This window comes from Rattus norvegicus, chromosome 16, assembly GCF_021556685.1.
Source record: "Rattus norvegicus strain SHRSP/BbbUtx chromosome 16, alternate assembly SHRSP_T2T, whole genome shotgun sequence".
NCBI lineage: Eukaryota > Metazoa > Chordata > Mammalia > Rodentia > Muridae > Rattus > Rattus norvegicus.
The window spans coordinates 11274816-11294258 of NC_141549.1; the positions used below are offsets into that span (position 1 = coordinate 11274816).

The 19443-nt window shown below is 40.9% G+C and overlaps 1 protein-coding gene and 1 long non-coding RNA gene across 3 annotated transcripts in view; one reads left to right on the plus strand and one right to left on the minus strand.

The window, feature by feature from the left end:
- The window catches only part of LOC146583947 (uncharacterized), a 412373-nt gene that overhangs the window by 111079 nt on the left and 281851 nt on the right, over positions 1 to 19443 (plus strand).
- LOC120097482 (ral guanine nucleotide dissociation stimulator-like) lies at positions 12555 to 14782 on the minus strand. Its single transcript, XM_087589293.1, has 3 exons — positions 14567 to 14782; positions 14244 to 14440; positions 12555 to 13385 (listed from the first exon to the last, which is right to left on the minus strand). The coding sequence occupies exons 1-3, from the start codon at positions 14741 to 14743 to the stop codon at positions 12998 to 13000; spliced, it is 762 nt and encodes a 253-aa protein (XP_087445419.1). The 5' UTR covers positions 14744 to 14782; the 3' UTR covers positions 12555 to 12997.

The following is a 19443-nucleotide window of genomic DNA, read 5'->3' on the forward strand; positions in this document are numbered from 1 at the left end:
ATGATATTTTCCAGTTCCAACCATTTGCCTATGAATTTTATAAAGTCATTGTTTTTGATAGCTGAGTAATATTCCATTGTGTAGATGTACCACATTTTCTGTATCCATTCCTCTGTTGAAGGGCATCTGGATTCTTTCCAGTTTCTGGCTAATATATATAAGGCTGGTTTGAACATAGTTCAGTGTCTTTTTTATATGTTGGGGTATCTTTTGGGTATAGGCCCAAGAGTGGTATAGCTGGATCCTCAGGCAGTTCAATGTCCAATTTTCTGAGTAATCTCCATTCAGATTTCGAGAATGGTTGTACCAGTCTGCAATCCCACCAACAATGGAGAAATGTTCCTCTTTCTCCACACCCTCGCCAGCATTTGCTGTCACCTGAGTTTTTGATCTTAGCCATTCTCACTGGTGTGAGGTGAAATTTCAGGGTTGTTTTGATTTGCATTTCCCTTCTGACTAAGGATGTTGAACATTTCTTTAGATGTTTCTCTGCCATTCGGCATTCCTCAGCTGTGAATTCTTTGTTTACTTCTGAACCCCATTTTTAATAGGGTTATTTGTCTCCCTGTGGTCTAACTTCATGAGTTCTTTGTATATTTTGGACATAAGCCCTCTATCTGTTGTAGGATTGGTAAAGATCTTTTCCCAATCTATTGGTTGCCATTTTGTCCTAACCACAGTATCCTTTGCCTTACAGTAGCTTTGCAGTTTTCTGAGAACCCATTTGTTGATTCTTGATCTTAGAGCATAAGCAATTGGTGTTTTGTTCAGGAAATTTTCTCCAGTGCCCATGTGTTCGAGGTGCTTCCGCACTTTTTCTTCTATTAGTTTGAGTGTATCTGGTTTGATGTGGAGGTCCTTGATCCACTTGGACTTAAGCTTTGTACAGGGTGATAAGCATGGATCAATCTACATTCTCTGCATGTTGACCTCCAGTTGAACCAGCACCATTTGCTGAAAATGCTATCTTTTTTCCATTGGATGGTTTTGGCTCCTTTGTCAAAAATCAAGTGACCATAGGTGTGTGGGTTCATTTCTGGGTCTTCAATTCTATTCCACTGGTCTATTGGTCTGTCTCTATTCCAATACCATGCAGGTTTTATCACTATTGCTCTGTAATACTGCTTGAGTTCAGGGATAGTGATTCCCCCTGAAGTCCTTTCATTGTTGAGCATAGTTTTTTAGCTATCCTAGGTTTTTTGTTATTGCAGATGAATTTGCAAATTGTTCTGTCTAACTCTTTGAAGAATTGGATTGGTATTTTGATGGGGATTGCATTGAATCTGTAGATCGCTTTTGGTAAAATGTCCATTTTTACTATATTAATCCTGCCAATCCATGAGCATGGGAGATCTTTCCATCTTCTGAGGTCTTCTTCAATTTCTTTCTTCAGAGGCTTGGAGTTCTTATTGTACAGATCTTTTACTTGCTTGGTTAAAGTCACACCATGGTACTTTATATTATTTGGGACCATTATGAAGGGTGTCTTTTCCCTAATTTCTTTCTCGGCTTGTTTCTCTTTTGTGTGGAGGAAGGCTACGGATTTATTTGAGTTAATTTTATACCCAGCCACTTTGCTGAAGTGGTTTATCAGTTTTTGTAGTTCTCTGGTGGAACTTTTGGGATCACTTAAATATACTATCATGTCATCTGCAAATAGTGATATTTTGATTTCTTCTTTTACGATCTGTATCCCCTTGTTGTCTGATTACTCTGGTTAGAACTTCAAGAACTATATTGAATAAGTTGGGAGAGAGTTGGCAGCCTTGTCTAGTCCCTGATTTTAGTGGGATTGCTTCAAGTGTCTCTCCATTTAGTTTAAGGTTAGTGACCTGTTTTGCTGTATATGGCTTTTACTATGTTTAGGTATGGGCCTTGAATTCCTATTCTTTCCAGGACTTTTATCATGAAGTGGTGTTGAATTTTGTCAAATTCTTTCTCAGCATCTAATGAAATGATCATGTGGTTTTGTTCTTTCAGTTTGTTTATATAAGGGATCACGTTGATGGTCTTCCGTATATTAAACCATCCCTGCATGCCTGGGATGAAGCCTACTTGATCATGGTGGATGATTGTTTTGATGTGCTCTTGGATTTGGATTGCCAGAATTTTATTGAGTATTTTTGCGTTGATATTCAAAAGGGAATTTGGTCTGAAGTTCTCCTTCTTTGTTGGGTCTTTGTGTGGTTTAGGTATAAGTGTAATTTGGTTTCACAGAAGGAATTTGATAGTGCTCCATCTGTCTCAATTTTGTGGAATAGTTTGGAAAGTATTGGTATGAGGTCTTCTATGAAGGTCTGATAGAATTCTGCACTAAACCAGTCTGGACCCAGGCTCTTTTTGGTTGGGAGACCTTTAATGACTGCTTCTATTTCCTTAGGAGTTATGGGGTTGTTTAAATGATTTATCTGTTCCTGATTTAACTTTGGTACCTGGTATCTGTCTAGGAAATTGTCCATTTCCTGCAGATTTTCAAATTCTGTTGAATATAGGCTTTTGTAGTAAGATCTGCTGATTTTTTGAATTTCCTCTGATTCTGTATTTATGTCTCGCTTTTCATTACTGATTTTGTTAATTTGGCCACACTCTCTGTGTCCTCTTGTTAGTCTGGCTAAGGGTTTATCCATCTTGTTGATTTTCTCAAAGAACCAACTTTTGGTTCTGTTGATACTTTCTATGGTCCTTTTTGTTTCTACTTGGTTGATTTCAGGTCTGAGTTTGATTATTTCCTGCCTTCTACTCCTCCTGGGTGTATTTGCTTCTTTTTGTTCTAGAGCTTTTAGGTGTGCTGTCTAGCTGCTGACATATGCTCTCTCCTGTTTCTTTCTGCAGGCACTCAGCTATGAGTTTTCCTCTTAGCACAGCTTTCATTGTGTCCCATAAGTTTGGGTATGTTGTATCTTCATTTTTATTAAATTCTAAGAAGTCTTTAATTTCTTTCTTTATTTCTTCCTTGACCAGGTTATCGTTGAGTAGAGCATTGTTCAACTTCCACGTATATGTGGGCATTCTTCCCTTATTGTTATTGAAGACCAGCTTTAGGCCGTGGTGGTCTGATAGCACGCATGGGATTATTTCTATCTTTCTCTACCTGTTGAGGCCCGTTTTTTGACCAATTATACGGTCAATTTTGGAGAAAGTACCATGAGGATCTGAGAAGAAGGTATATCCTTTTGCTTTAGGATAGAATGTTCTACAAATATCTGTTAAGTCAATTTGGTTCATGACTTCACTTAGTTTCTCTACATCTCTGTTTAATTTCTGTTTCCATGACCTGTCCATTGATGAGAGTAGGGTGTTGAAATCTCCTACTATTAGTGTGTGAGGTGCAATGTGTGTTTTGAGCTTTAGTAAGGTCTTTTTACGTATGTATGTTCCCTTGTATTTGGGCATAGATATTTAGGATTGAGATTACATCTTGGCGGATTTTTCCTTTGATGAATATGAAGTGTCCTTCCTTATTTTTTTGATGACTTTTAGTTGAAAATTGATTTTATTCGATATTATAATGGCTACTCCAGCTTGCTGCTTCTGACCATTTGCTTGGAAAGTTGTTTTCCAGCCCTTCAATCTGATGTAGTGTCTGTCTTTGTCTCTGAGGTGTGTTTCCTGTAGGCAGCAGAATGCAGGGTCCTCGTTGCGTATCCAGTTTGTTAATCTATGTCTTTTTATTGGGCAGTTGAGACCATTGGTTTTGAGAGATAATAAGGAATAGTTTTTATTGCTTCCTCTTATATTCATGTTTTGATGTGATGTTATGTTTGTGTGCTTTTCTTCTCTTTGTTTTGTTGCCAAGACAATTAGTTTCTTGCTTCTTCTAGCGTGTAGCTTGCCTCCTTATGTTGGGCTTTACCATTTATTATCCTTTGTAGTGCTGGACTTGTACAAATATATTGTGTCAATTTGGTTTTGTCATGGAATATCTTGGTTTCTCCATCTATATTAATTGAGAGTTTTGCAGGATACAGTAAGCTGGTCTGGCATTTGTGTTCTCTTAGGGTCCATATGACATCTGTCCAGGATCTTTTGGCTTTCACAGTCTCTGGCGAAAAGTCTGGTGTGATTCTGGTAGGTCTGCCTTTATATGTTACTTGACGTTTTTCCCTAACTGCTTTTAATATTCTTTCTTTATTTTGTGCGTTTGTTGTTTTGACTATTATGTGACGGGAGGTGTTTCTTTTCTGGTCCAATCTATTTGGAGTTCTGTAGGCTTCTTGTATGCTTATGGGCATCTTTTTCTTTAGGTTAGGGAAGTTTTCTTCTATGATTTTGTTGAAAATATTTACTGTTTTTTTGAGCTGGGAGTCTTCACTCTCTTCTATACCTTTTATCCTTAGGTTTGATCTTCTCATTGAGTCCTGGATTTCCTGTATGTTTTGGACCAGTAGCTTTTTCTGCTTTACATTATGTTTGACAGTTGTGTCTATGATTTCTGTGGAATCTTCTGCTCTTGAGAGTCTCTCTTCTATCTCTTGTATTCTGTTGGTGATGCTTGTATCTATGGCTCCTTGTCTCTTCCTTTGCTTTTCTATATCCAGGGTTTTTTCCATGTGTTCTTTCTTGATTGCTTCTATTTCCATTTTTAATTTCTTCAACTGTTTGATTGTGTTTTCCTGGAATTCTTTCAGGGATTTTTGTGATTCCTCTCTATAGGTTTCTACTTGTTTATTTATATTTTCCTGTGTTTTACTAAGGAAGTTCTTTATGTCTTTCTTGAAGTCCTCCAACATCATGATCAAATATGATTTTTAATTTAGATCTTGCTTTTTTGGTGTGTTTGGATATTCAGTGTTTGCTTTGGAGGGATAATTGGGCTCCGATGATGCCATGTAATCTTGGTTTCCATTGCTTGGGTACCTGCACCTGCCCCTCGCCATCAGGTTGTCTCTGGTGTTACTTTGTTCTACTATTTCTGACAGTGGCTAGACTATCTTTTAAGCCTGTGTGTCAGGAGTGCTGTAGACCTGTTTTCCTGGTTATGGGAACAGCCAGTTATGGGAACAGAGTGTTCTACCTTTGTGCGTGTAGTTTTTCCTATCTACAGGTCTTCAGCTGTTCCTGTGGGCCTGTGTCCTGAGTTCACCAGGCAGGTCACTTGGATCAGAAAAGTTGGTCTTACCTGTGGTCCCAAGGCTCAAGTTTGCTCATGGGGTATTGCTTATGAGCTCTCTGCGAGGGCAGCAAACAGGAGGACCTGCACCTCCATTCCCAGAGCACCCTTGCACCAGGGTCCCAGATGGCGTATGGTGTATTCCTCTGGAGTCACAAATGTGGGCAGAGTGTAGTCTCTTGTGGCTTCCCAGGCATGTCTGCCTCTCTGAAGATTTAGCTCTCCCTCCCACAGGATATGGGTGCAGAGTACTGTTGATTCTATCATTCCCTTCAGGTTCCAGCGGTGTCTAGGGCTCAGGGGACCTGCAGCTCCAGTGCCCTTATCTACCGGATCCCAGAAGCCGTATACAGTTTCCTCTTGGGCCAGGTATGTGGGCAGGGATGGGCAGTGTTGGTGGTTTCATCTGCTCTGCAGGCTCAGGAGTGCCCACCTGTCAGGGCGGTGAGCTCTCTCTCCCACAGGGTTTGGTAGCATTGTGCTGCGGGCGGGGATCAGCGAGGTTGGGTATCCTGCTAAAAACAGGAAGTGTCCAGTCCTAGAGGAATTTTGCCTCTGTGTGTCCTGTGGCCAGCAGTCAGGTCACCTGGAGCAGAAAAGTTGAGCTTACTTGTGGTCCCGAGGCTCAAGTTTGCTCATGGGGTGTTACTTATGAGTTCTCCTTGAGGGCAGCAACCAGGACGACCTGCGCCGCCCTTTCTGGGAGCCCCAGTGTACCAGCATCCCAGATGGCGTTTGTTGTTTTCCTCTGGAGTCAGAAATGTGTGCAGAGTGTAGTCCATCACCTGAGTTTTTGATCTTAGCCATTCTGACAGTGATGTGTAAGCTGGTATCTCAGGGTAGTTTTCTATTCCAATTCCATGATGACTAAGGATGTTGTACAGTTCTCTTTTTTTAATTCATTAATTATTTCATTGTTTCCTTCATTTTTCATTCATGCATTCGTGCACTCATTCAATTATTTATACACTCCATATTTAATTCTGCTTAGGTCCAACCCCGGAAGGTACCACGTGGCATCCATCCACCTGGATCCCCTGCTACATCCAAACTGTCTTCCCAAGGATGTGCGCATCCTACCCAGTCCACAGGATGCCTAATTTCCTGGGACCCCTTCCTGAGTTATCTCTGTTTTCTATAAATGAACCCAGACTGGGGAGTACTTTGCTATGCAAGTGGTAGAGGCCTCATCACAGCTGGTTTGTGTTGCCTGGTTGATGATTCACTGTCTAACAAATCTCCGGGGTCCAGGTTAATTGAGACCGCTGGTCCTACTACAGGGTTGACTTTCTCCTTAGCTTCCTTCAACATTTCCATAATTCAACCAGAGAGGTCACTACCTTCTATTCTTTAGTGGGTGCACATTTTCTTAGGTGTTTTTAGTATGTTTAGGCTTGGGGCTTGAAGTGTGTCAGATCAGGAATAGTTTATGCAAAAGGAAAAGCCCTGTCACTAATATAGTCTGTTTTGAAATTGACCAACCTTAAGGAGGGGAGGGAAGCATCATAAAGACCATTAAAGTAACATTCATGGACACAACCCTTTACTTTTTTGTTGAATGTTTATTCTATTCTCCCTCTCTGTTTCTGTGTGAATCTGCCTGTTGTTGTGTGTCTCCCTTTGTGTCTCTCTACATCTTACTCTGTCTCTCTGTATTTCTGTCTTTCTCTGTCTCTGCATCCCTCTCTCTCTCTCTCTCTCTCTCTCTCTCTCTCTCTTTCTCTCTCTTTCTGTCTGTCACTCGCTCCCTCCCTCATTCTGTCCTTCCCAAACTTATTCCCTCTCTCACTCGTTGCTTCTCTCCATGTATCCATCCTGCCCTTTCTGACTTCTCTCATTCTCTTTCTCTCTCCACTAGCAATATCTGCATCATTTCTAACAGTTCCTCCTTCCTTCCTTTTCAGAATAGGGCAGGCTTCCCATATGTATTTAGCAGCCATGGCTTTTCAATTTTCATTAAGCCAGGACACTTTTTTTTTCAATTAAGGCTAGAGCATGGAACCCATTGAGGGGAGAGGCTTCCATGCACAGGCAAGAGAGGCAGAGACAGACCCTGCTACCACTGTTAAGACTTTGCATGAAGATGAACCTACACTAGAGTTGCAAGATGCTGAGGGCCTTGGGCAGTCTAATGTAGGCTTCTAGGTCCCTTCCCATGCAATCTCTCACATTCATTTCCACTAGTGTGAGGGCTCTGTTGTCCTTTAACCCCAGCTCCTACAAAAAAATCATGCAACTTTTCTCTACCTAATGTTGGCGTGTGTCTCTTTGCATTGGTTTTCATCATTTACTAAGTGAAGCTTTTCTGATGACAGTAGAGGGTAGGACCAATCTCTGAGTATATCAGAATGTTATTAGAAATCTTTTCAGTGGCATTTTTATAATTCATTAATTTATATCTGGTGTCTATGTACATCTGTGCCTCTGGGTATTCCAGCATGTGGTTTTTGGTATTCCAAGAATTGGGATTGGTGAGCACACTGTCATGGCATAGGTCTCAAATGTATCAAGGCTTTTTTGGACATTTTCACAATTTAGGTGGCACCTTTACTACAGCACATCTTGTAGGCTGTACAAAAATGTAGGAGAAATGTTTTGTGGCTAGGCTAATATCCTAATCTCTCCAATGCATGACTTTCTGGTTATAGAAGGCTCAATATCTCAAAATACTCGAAATCTAATATTGGATTACCCATCTAATCTAATCTTGGATTCCTAGAACTTTCCATTGCACTTGGTTTCCAACTTGTCCCAGAGATAACAACACACAATTCTTCATTATCCCAACACTATTTCCTGTAGTCTACCCAATTCCTTCTTCTTCCCATTTCTCAACTTCCTATAGACCCCTCCCTTAACTGCACACCACAATATTATACATAAGATAGATATGTATTGTGTTCTTCTTCACAGTGAGATGCATCGTTCCTCTTATCACTTAGCTCCTCTGGGTTTGTGGATTGTAGCACACCTGTTCTTTACTTTAAACATAGTTTCCACATGTAAGTCAGTTTATATTTGTTTTCTTGGTACTTTCCTTTGCCAGGATGGAACAAGATGATGATTTTAACAGCTGGAGCGCACTCCACTGTCTAAATGAAAACTATATATTTATCTGCTCTTTAGTTGAAGGATTTTAGGTTGTTTCTAGCCATTACCAATTAAGACTGTATGAAAATAATTTAGCAATTGAACTTGTCTTATGCATATTTCGCAAAAACTAAAGTGTCGTCTTCCAATATTGTTGTACAAGTTTCTACTTCCATCAACATTGGAAAAGTGTTCCCCTCCCTCTTAACATAAACTTTTACTTCCTTTTTTGTATTAACTCTTCTGATGTAAGGTGGAATCTCAAAATCATTTTATTTACTCTTCCCTAATGAATAAGGATGTTGAACATTTCTCATAGTGCATTTCTTTAAGTGAGTGTTGTGTTGAAAATTCTGTTTACATCTGTCTTGTTGATCCATGTGCCCCCATCGTTTGGGCACGTCCACTGGAGAGGGAACACTTGAGCAGAAGATTCTCCAGTAGTGGAAAGTGCTGTGTGAGATGTGAGATTCCAAAGCTCAGATTCCTTGGCTTTCAGGCATCTATTCTTTCCTAGAAATGTGTGTAATTTTCGCTAGAAAAAAAAATACCCCATAACCACTAATCATAGTACAAAATCTTTGACTGTATTGGTGTCAGGTCGCTAGATATGCATGTAGTAATGTGACACGAATATTGTGGGAGTAACCAAGAGATATCTGCCTTGACTTAGGATTCACTCACTGACATGAACAACACACCTGACACTGAGTAGCTGACCAAGAACCTTAGAGTAGATTGCTGTGTAACCTGGGGATAATATCAATAGGAATACTCTGCAAAAGAAAGGGTAAAAACGTGATTTCTCATGATCTGTTATATTCATAGAGCAGTGCCTTGCTCAATTGGAATCAGAGCAGCGTCCTTCTGAAGCAGAACTCAAGACTTACTGAGACATATAAGGAGACATTATGTAGAGTGAGACACCTTGGAACACTCAGTCCTTAATTGGAGAAGTGGCCTCATGCACCCATTCTTTACCCCAAAATAACTCCACTTGATAACATCTTGCAGTTGAAAATTTAGTTTTTCCTAAGGGAGTCTCTAAGGAAACAAACTCTTTTTAGGTGCAGTCCTCATGTTCATCAGCAAATGGTCAACAGAAAACGAACCCAGTTAAATCTATGGAGGAGATTTCACATTTCATAATGTCCTATCAGGACTTTTTGTAAACTGCTTTTTATATGTCATTATTAAATATGTACTGATATTTTTTCTCTTTTAACTCTGATTGTCCTTTGTCCATATATATAATATGGATTCTGTTTTGGTCGTGAGGGATTTTATGCCTCTTCTTTGCCATGGAGAAGGGGTTTCTGACATCCTCACCCTTGCTGCACTGCTGACTGCAGTTGCTCTCTTTGGGGGAGGGAGGATGATTTTGGTTTGAGGAAATCACCAGCGGTAGAGTGACTATATTTGTGCAATATGGCAGCAACCACATACCTAATCCTACACGACCCCATTAATTGGATGCAGAGGGTAAATAAAATTGGAATATTAAATCATCAACTACTATCATAAATAAACAAATAGCTTATTTAATTAATTAATATCAGAATGGAGACTGGTGGGAAAGTCATGGGATGAGTAGATGGGAGGTGATGAGGTGTAGATACATTCAAAATGCATTGTGCACTTTTAGAAAATGTTTTCTATATTTGAAGAGCAACTTCCTACCCATTCAAAATATTTTCTCATTCCAAAATATCATGGGAAGTCAACTTTCATCTTTCTTCCTCTATAGATCTATTCATTGCCAATATTCGTGCCTGCTTCTAGAATTGTCTTTGACCTCTTGCCTTAGCACAGTAACTGTGACCCTTGCCTATGCTATAGCAAGGCACACAGTACAATGAATCCCTTCCTCTACTGCAGGTCACTTGTGCAGTTCGACTTTCTGATTTTAATTCTTTGGGTATTTACACATCATGGGAGGAACAAAGTCAATTCAGTTGCCTGTGTAACTTTGAAGACCTGGCCAAGTATCTTTGAAAGAAGTTAAGGCATTTTACATGTGCCCTAGTAATGAGCCGTGGTTCTATGATTCCCCATCCTCATGAATCCTTGGAATATCTTGGTGTAAAATGTAAACATTTCTATGTGACTTGTACTGTTTCCACTGGAGGAAAGTGTTACCACACCACAAGTTCCGATAACGTTTACTGAAAGCCAAAGTTGAACTTTATTCCATGTGATTTAGTAGTGCTGTGTATTACTTCTTGAGAAAAAAGTCTATTTAAGACATATAACATTATAACATAAGTATGTCACTTAGTTGTTTTAAATACTTAAGATTTTCTTTCAAATTATTTTTGTTCCTTAAGCAACATGAATAACCTTAAAATAATATATCAAAGAGTATATTCATAATTTGCAGATATTTTCTCTCATTATTAGATAACATTTCAGAGAATGTTAACAAATACTAACAATTTATTAAAACCAATACTTAAAATAAACACAACATTGAGATATCAGAAGGAGTAAGGGCAATGTTAAGGAAATGTTAGCATTATTGTCTAAGCTGAAGGGTAGGAAGGAGAAGTGAGAAATATCTTCTCCATGTGACACGACTGGTCCACATATGCACTCACCACAGCTCTGGTTACCTGGACAACACCTGAACAAGATTAACTTATTGAAAATTGGCGCATAGTGGTGAGCCTGGAAAGCAAGGTAACTGAGCTGTTGTCTACACTAAACCACTATCCTATGTGCTAGCATCATTTGTAATGGGAGGTACTATGTGTGCTTCCAAAGAAGAAACATAAACCTTAACCAAGCTACAGAAACTATGATTTATAATAGTGTTCAGTCTGAAAGATATGTGTGCACTATTGTGACATGAATATTGTGGGGTAACTAACAGAATCTGATTTGACTTAAGATGCAAACCCCTGAGATGGATCCCATACTGCTTGGCTGACCAAGAACCAGAGACTAAAGAAATGGATAAGACAGCCAGGGTAAAGCTAATACTACTTAGTTCTGCTAAAGAAACAGTAACAATAAGATTCCTATTGACCGGAGAGACTCAGATCATTGTCTTGCTCAACCATCATCAGAGAAGCTTCCTCCTGAAGCAGATCACAGATCCCAAGACATCCTGAGACTCATAGCCAGACCTTATGCAGAGGGAGAACCTTGGAATACTTAGTCCTAAATTGGCAAAGCAGCCTTATGCACCCATTCATAACCTAGGATTGATAACCTACAAGTGATAACCACTTGCAAATGAAAGTTTAGTTTTCTCCATGACAGTTTTTAGGTAAATAAACTACTCTTAAGTGCAGTCCTCATGTTCAGAACAGAAGGCCAATAGAAAATGAACCCATTTACATCTATGGAATCTTCTAGTCTCATATTGTCCTATCAGGACTTTTTTGTATACTTTTTGAATTTCATTATTTTTATATAATTAGTTTTCTCTTTTTACTCTATAAGTCCATGGTGTATACATTTTGGATTCTAGGTTAACTAATGTTTTTATGGGAATCCTGTGTATCTTTGATTTTTATGCCTATTCTTAGCACAGAGAAGGAGTTTCTCTCTCTAGCTGAAATGCTGACTGCAGTTGCTGACTTCTGGGGAGGGAGAGAATCATTTTGGTTTGAGAATGTGACCAGTGGTAGACTGGCTGTCCTTGTGCACTCAGTCACTACCCATATACCTATTCCTACAGGGTCCACACCTATTGGATGCAAGGTGTAAAGAAAATAGTGATAATTATAATCCATTAGTAAAATGAACATACAAAAAAAATAAATACCAGGAGGGAGAGTGTTTGGGACATCAGGGATGAATAGATGGGAGGTGATGAAGGGTGGATACAATCAAAACCTATTGTACACTTGTAGAAAATGTTTTCTTCAATTGAAAAGCACATTCCTATCCATTAAAAACTCTCTTCCCAAGTCCCTGGAGTCAAAATTTGAGCTTTCTGTCTGCGCAGATCTATTCATTAAGGGAATTCTTGAATAATTCTAGACTCTTCTTTAGCTTCTTGGCTACCACAGTAACATTGCAACTTGCAAATTATAGTTTGAGTTCGACTTCAATTGAACTATTATTGAAGAAATGAGAAAGTATTTCTGAAGTAGGTAAGGCATTCTACATGTGCCGCAGAAATATGCCACAGTTCTATGACATCACACCCTTGCTAAACTTGGAATTTATGTGTATTAAAGTATACACAATTCAAGGTGAACTGAATTGTTACCACGGGGCTGAAGTGGTCCCACTCCTCAGGCTTAGTTTGAAGTTTACTGAAAGGTAATGGTGAGTGTTATTACATGTGCTTTATTAGTCATGTGGATACATCCTTTAAAAATGACTAAGATTTTACCAGTCATAATTTAAGCATGACATTTAATAATTTTAAATGCTTATGTTTCACTTTTTAAAATTATTTTTGTACCATAGAAAACTTTGAGAAAAGTGAAAACCAACAATAACAATTTATTAAACCAATATTTAAACACAAAATGGAAAAATCAGAAAGAATAAAAAGATGACATCTCAGGGGAGGGAGAAGCCTGGCTGAGGGGCTGGAACTGCTGCTGGACTGAATTGAGGGGCTGAGCACCCTGGGCAGGAGCAGTAGGACAGATACAGGGCAGGCACACCCAAGGTGTTACAGGGCCATTCTCTGAATAGGTAGGCCCACTGTAGCATGTAGGAAGTTAGTGAAACATACATTGTATCTACAGACATACTGAGACACAAGTTTAACAGCTGCTATCATGTGTGCTGTCTGTGCTGCTGCTGCCACATCTGGTTGCAACTAATCATGCTTCAGAGAAAGTTCTGGAGGTTTTGTGCCCTCCAGCTCTGATGCACAAGTTGGTTCTGGCTCCAGAGTGGCTCTTTTCCTGCTGTTGTACACCCATCCAATCTGTGGATCTGAGGATGTGTGTCTCCCCAGATCTGAGCCTTGCTCATCCTTGGATGGGAATCCTTGGCTTGATTGTCCTGCAAGAGAGTCATGAACCTATTGACATGAACAATAAGATGTAAGTGTGCCATACACACATCAAAATAGGCCTTTATATATTTCAGTATGAACAGTTCCGAGGGTTCACAATAGTCCTCAGTGTTCTTGTTCATCCATGTTTCCAGGAAGCTACAGAGGGCGTTATTTATTTGTTCATCCTCTTCACAATGAGGGCTGAAGTTAGCATACCTAGAGAAGACCAGAGAGAATGTCACCTGTAAAGTCCCATTCACCTCACCTAAAACTGGCAGTTCTGGCTGCTCTCAGAATTATGAGTTCACCTGTACACAGTCCGTGCTTTCACTGTAACTGTGCAAAGGTTGAACATGTGCATCTCTACCTAAACAACACTGTGGTCACATGGTCCCCTGTATTATGCTGCATAGATCTCCACTTTTGATACATCTCTATTGGGTATTCCAATATTTACTGAACCTCCATTACAAATGAAAAAAGTGCATTCACCAAGGCCTCAGAAATATCGATTGAAGGATAAAGTGCTATTCCAAGGTAGAGGTGACAGCAACATCCACTTTGGAGCATTGGCATTGAAGAGCCCTATCACTTGGACCTAGCATGGGAGAAAAAATTTCTTAATGTATGTTACTGGGTCCTGACAATGATGTACAGAATAAATACTTGGACGCACACACACACACACACACACACACACACACACACACACACAAAGAAAGAGAGAGAACAATAAAGAGAGAGAGAGAGAGACAGTGACAAACCAGAGAGAGACAGAGATACAGTGAGAGAGACAGAGAGAGAAAGAGAAAGAGACAGAGACAGAGAAACTGAGAGACAGAGAGACAGACAAAGAGAGACAGAGAGACAGAGAGAGAGGCAGAGAGAGAGATAGAGTGGCAGAGAGAGAGACAGACACGGAGACAGAGAGAGAGACATGGAGAGCAACAGGAGAGTGACACACACACAGAGACAGAGAGAGAGACCGAGACACAGAGACACAGAGACAGAAACAGAAAGACCCAGGATCAACAGAAGAATGTGAGAACTATGGGCTTTGAAATTGGCACTAACCTCAGGAACAGCTGGTCCAGTACCAGTAGGGGGGTGTCAAATCTTTGGTATATGATCGAAAAGGCAGGGACATAGAAGGTGTCCCCTTCCTGCAGAGAAGGCCCCAGCTTGTTCCCTAGCTTAATCACAGCCTCTGTACTAATGCTGGAGTCTCTATAGGGCTCGCTCAGGTCCTGTGCTGCAGAATCATTCTCACCCTGAGGAAAGATCAAGGCAAAAGTTTCAAAGGGTCACTGGTCTATAACATTCTGATTGGATCTACTTATTACAAATTTTCCTGAATTATTACTCTGCTAAAAATGGAGAAAATCCCGAGCAGTTACCTTGTCTGTGTGTTCCTGGCTTTGACTGCTCTTGGTTGAGGATCTTCCCTTTCGGGAAAATGGCCACAGGAATCGAAGACAAGAGCGAACCCTGTGCCTCCAGACACCACCGTGGCCTTCCCTGTTGTCTTTCTTGAGGCCTGAGCCTCGAGTAGTCCGAAGACAGCAAGAGAACATCCTTCCCTCTCAACTGTCTCTGGCAAGTGAGCCTGCAGGCCTTGCTCTAACCAGTGTGTTGCCTGGTTACCAAGGTTCTGTATTCTTAGGTCATTTTGAAGAGGGTGGTTCCATTCCTGTCCCTTCTTCAACAGAACTTTCCTTAAAGGCTCCCATGCCACTTCCCATTTCCTAGGTACACAAATCAACATAGGTAGATATCAGTTTTGGAAGCTGAGTCTCTCCTTTTGAGCTGCATCTGTAACCATACTCATAAATTCAGCCCTAATTTTCCCAATTTACCATAAACATACCCTAGGCTGGTCTCCTTGCATTTACATGACCTTGTATGTGTTCTATGTTGAATGAGATCACATGCATGCCTGTGATAGCCAGCAGCCCCACAATGTCAGTGTGCCTCCCTGGAATTGTTTTCACAGAGTCGGTTTCTAACACGATGATCATTTTATGGCTTAAGCCAGTATCTTTACAGCCCTTTGTGATCCTCTGCCCTAGGAACATCCAACCACTTACAAGATGGATGCTGGCCCCCAGCCCTCTTTCAGAGGGGATCCATCCTCCATTGCCTCTTCTTTGAATTCCTGCTTGAGTCCTTGAACTGTTTCTCTCCAATGGTCGGCTGTGACCTGTCATCTGCAAGAAAACTTTCTCTTTCCTTAGTATAATTTAATCCTCGTGCTTTTCAAAGCAACTGAATGAAACCTCAACAGAAAACACCACACTTTCTCTGTCCCCATCATGTTTTATGTGGCTGCCATCACTTCTCTAGTTCCTAATCATTCTTCCTCCCTCTATTCCATCTCTTCCGTTATACTCTGTTTCCTTTTTCTGCTCTTCTCAGTAATTTTTGCCCCAAAGTCATTCACTCTTTATCCCCTGGTCATCTCCTCCTTCAAACACAGTGTCTGGGTCACAGTTTAACAAGCCAGTGATGTGAGGGGTAAACACCAAGTGCATGAGATCAGACTTCCCTGCTACTCCACAGTGGTGGGCGGTGTTACAGTTAATTACTATGTTGTCTCCCTTGCCAAATGGAGTAGAGTTGAGTTCATTGCTCTTTTACTCTTCCCTCTGATGTTTACTTAGTTTCTTTTGTTTTGATTCCCAAAAGTTGTTCCTGATCTCCTGCATGTTCATATGCATGTGCATGCTTATGCCTCAAGGTACTTATGAGGAGGGCATTGCATGATAGCTTTGCTATATGTGTTAGGTTTATCTGTGCATTTTCATCCATGAAAGTATATGAGGATGCTTACATGCATACATGCTAGCATACAAGTGCATCTGTGGTGTGTGCCCAGGTGTTTTTTCCTTTTTGGGGGGAGTGTGTGTGTGTGTGTGTGTGTGTGTGTGTGTGTGTGTGTTGTGTTTGTGTGTTTTGGTAGAATGTAGCATTCTTTATGGGTTAAGGGAGAAGTTAGAATTCCTTAAAATGACTTGGTACACAAATAACCCTGGGAACTAACTCTCTCTTCAGCGGAACCCAGTTCCACATCATGGTCTTGATCTGTATCCTCTGGTGAGACTAAACCCTAAGACTCTTCATGGCTCTGTTCCTAGAAGCAGGCGAGCTGTTGAATCTATTGGTAATGGGAGCAGGCACATCTAAGTTCAGAGGATTCGTCTGTGAAGATGCCAATTCTACTTGATAAGTTGAAAATTATCAGGAGATGAAAAGCCTGTATAGGGAAGGATTATGTGACATGAGGATTATGTTCCAAGCGTCTAAGAGGCTGATCATGTCATGAAAGTTAGCCACACAACTCCCATCACTCCCATAGTATAGATATGAATCATGTAGATGCACCACCACACTAGAATTAATAGTATAACTGTGATAGAAAAGCTGAGCAAGAGTAGTAATTACCACTGACCCAGTGAGATTAGGAATTAAAACATTGATTGTAAGTCAGAGAGTTCTGTAGAGCAGTATAGAGTCAACAAAATGTGGACTTCGAAGATGGCTGACTTCTTCTTCATTGTCTTTACCTGCATAACACTTGGTAGTTTAACACCAATGACTGGGAAAGCTTTTCTCTCTCAGTAGCTGCTCAACATCCCCATCTTCCTGCTGCTTTTGAGCCTGAACTACTCCAATTCCTGATCAACACGTACTTTTTGGCTATGTTTTTTTTAAATTGTGTTTTTCAGGGATACTTTTTGTTTTAGGTTTCAAATGTTATCTGCTTTACCCCCTTACCCATATCCTCTTCCCAACCCCCTCTTCTCTAGGATGTTCCCACTCCCACCCACCCACTCCACCCTCAACACCCTGGCATTATCCTACATTGGGGAACAGAGTCTTCACAGGACCAAGGGCTTTTACTCTTTATGATGCTAGACAATGGCATCCTCTGCTACATGTTTGGCTGGAGTCGTGGGTCCCTCCAGGTGTACTGATTGTTGGTGGTTCAGTCCCTTTGAGGTCTGGTAGGATGGGTTTGTTTGATATTGTTGCTCTTCTTACGGGGTTACAAAACCCTTCTGCTCCTTCAGTCTTTTCTCTTACTCCTCCATTGCGTTCCCCTTGTTCAGTCCAAATGATTAACTGCAACCATCCTCATGTGTGTCAGTAGGGTCCAGCAGAGCCTCTTAGGAGTCAGCCATACCTGGAGCCTTCAGCTAGCACTTCTTGGAATCAGCAATAGTGCCTGAGTTTGGAGGCTGCACATGGGATATGTCCCCAGGTGAGACAGTTTCTGGAAGACCTTCTCTTCAGTCCATCTCCACTCTTTGTTTCTGAATTTCCTGAATTTTGTTCTCCCCTTTAAGGAGGAATGAGGCATTCACATTTTGCTCTTCCTTCTTCTTGAGCTTCATATGATCTGTGAATTTTTTCTTAGGTATTCCAAGCTGTTGGCTTACTATCCACTTTGCAGTGAGTGTAGACCATGTGTGTTCCTTTGTGACTGGGTTACTTCTCTCAGGTTGGTATTCTCAAGTTCCACCCCTTTGCCTAATAATTTCATGTAATCATTGTTTTTAATAGCTGTGTAGTACTCCTGTGTGTACTGCATCACATTTTCTGCTCTGTTCAGGAGGTTTTCCCCTGTGTTTATGTGTTCAAGGCTTTTCTCCACCTTCCTTCTATTAGTTTCAGTGTGTCTCATTTCATGTGGAGATCTTTGATCCACTTGACTAGAGCTCTGTCCAAGGAGATAAGAATGGGTCAATTTGCATCCTATCCATGCAGACCTCCATTTGAACCAGCGCCATATGTTGAAAATGCTGTCTTTCTTCCATTGCATAGTTTTAGATCCTTTGTGTTGATCAAGTGACCATAGGTATATGGGTCATTTCTGGGTGTTCAGTTACTTTTTTTTTTTATTAACTTGAGTATTTCTTATATACATTTCAAGTGTTATTCCATTTCCCGGTTTCTGGGCGAACATTCCTCTCCCCCCTCCCCTTCCTTGTGGGTGTTCCCCTCCCCACCCTCGCCCCATTGCCGCCCTCCCGCCAACAGTCTAGTTCACTGGGGGTTCAGTCTTAGCAGGACCCATGGCTTTCCCTTCCACTGGTGCTCTTACTAGGATATTCATTGCTACCTATGAGGTCAGAGTCCAAGGTCAGTCCATGTATAGTCTTTAGGTAGTGGCTTAGTCCCTGGAAGCTCTGGTTGCTTGGCATTGTTGTACATATGGAGTCTCGAGCCCCTTCAAGCTCTTCCAGTTCTTTCTCTGACTCCTTCAACGGGGGTCCTATTCTCAGTTCAGTGGTTTGCTGCTGGCATTCGTCTCTGTATTTGCTGTATTCTTGCTGTGTCTCTCAGGAGAGATCTACATCCGGCTCCTGTGGGCCTGCACTTCTTTGCTTCATTCATCTTGTCTAATTGGTTGGCTGTATATGTATGGGCCACATGTGGGGCAGGCTCTGAAGGTGTTCCTTCAGTCTCTGTTTTAATCTTTGCCTCTCTATTCCCTGTCAAGAGTATTCTTGTTCCCCTTTTAAAGAAGGAGTGAAGCATTCACATTTTGATCATAGGTCTTGAGTTTCATTTGTTCTAGGCATCTAGGGTAATTCAAGCATTTGGGCTAATAGCCACTTATCAATGAGTGCATACCATGTGTGTCTTTCTGTGATTGGGTTAGCTCACTCAGGATGATATTTTCCAGTTCCAACCATTTGGCTATGAATTTCATAAAGTCATTGTTTTTGATAGCTGAGTAATATTCCATTGTGTAGATGTACCACATTTTCTGTATCCATTCCTCTGTTGAAGGGCATCTGGGTTCTTTCCAGCTTCTGGCTATTATAAATAAGGCTGCGATGAACATAGTGGAGCACTTGTCTTTTTTATATGTTGGGGCATCTTTTGGGTATATGCCCAAGAGAGGTATAGCTGGATGCTCAGGCAGTTCAATGTCCAATTTTCTGAGGAACCTCCAGACTGATTTCCAGAATGGTTGTACCAGTCTGCAACCCCACCAACAATGGAGGAGTGTTCCTCTTTCTCCGCATCCTCGCCAGCATCTGCTGTCACCTGAGTTTTTGATCTTAGCCATTCTCACTGGTGGGGGGGGGAAATCTCAGGGTTGTTTTGATTTGCATTTCCCTTATGACTAAAGATGTTGAACATTTCTTTAGGTGTTTCTCAGCCATTCAGCATTCCTCAGCTGTGAATTCTTTGTTTAGCTCTGAACCCCATTTTTTAATAGGGTTATTTGTCTCCCTGCGGTCTAACTTCTTGAGTTCTTTGT

What these genes read in the sequence shown, in the direction of transcription:
- LOC120097482 (XM_087589293.1), bottom strand. Translation starts at nt 14,743, where the DNA reads ATGTTCTCTTGCTGTCTTCGGACTACTCGAGGCTCAGGCCTCAAGAAA. An exon ending in GCCAGGAACACACAGACAAG is followed by an intron (nt 14,441 to 14,566) that starts GTAACTGCTCGG and finishes ATCTTTCCTCAG; the next exon opens with GGTGAGAATGATTCTGCAGC. An exon ending in CTGGACCAGCTGTTCCTGAG is followed by an intron (nt 13,386 to 14,243) that starts GTTAGTGCCAAT and finishes GGTCTTCTCTAG; the next exon opens with GTATGCTAACTTCAGCCCTC.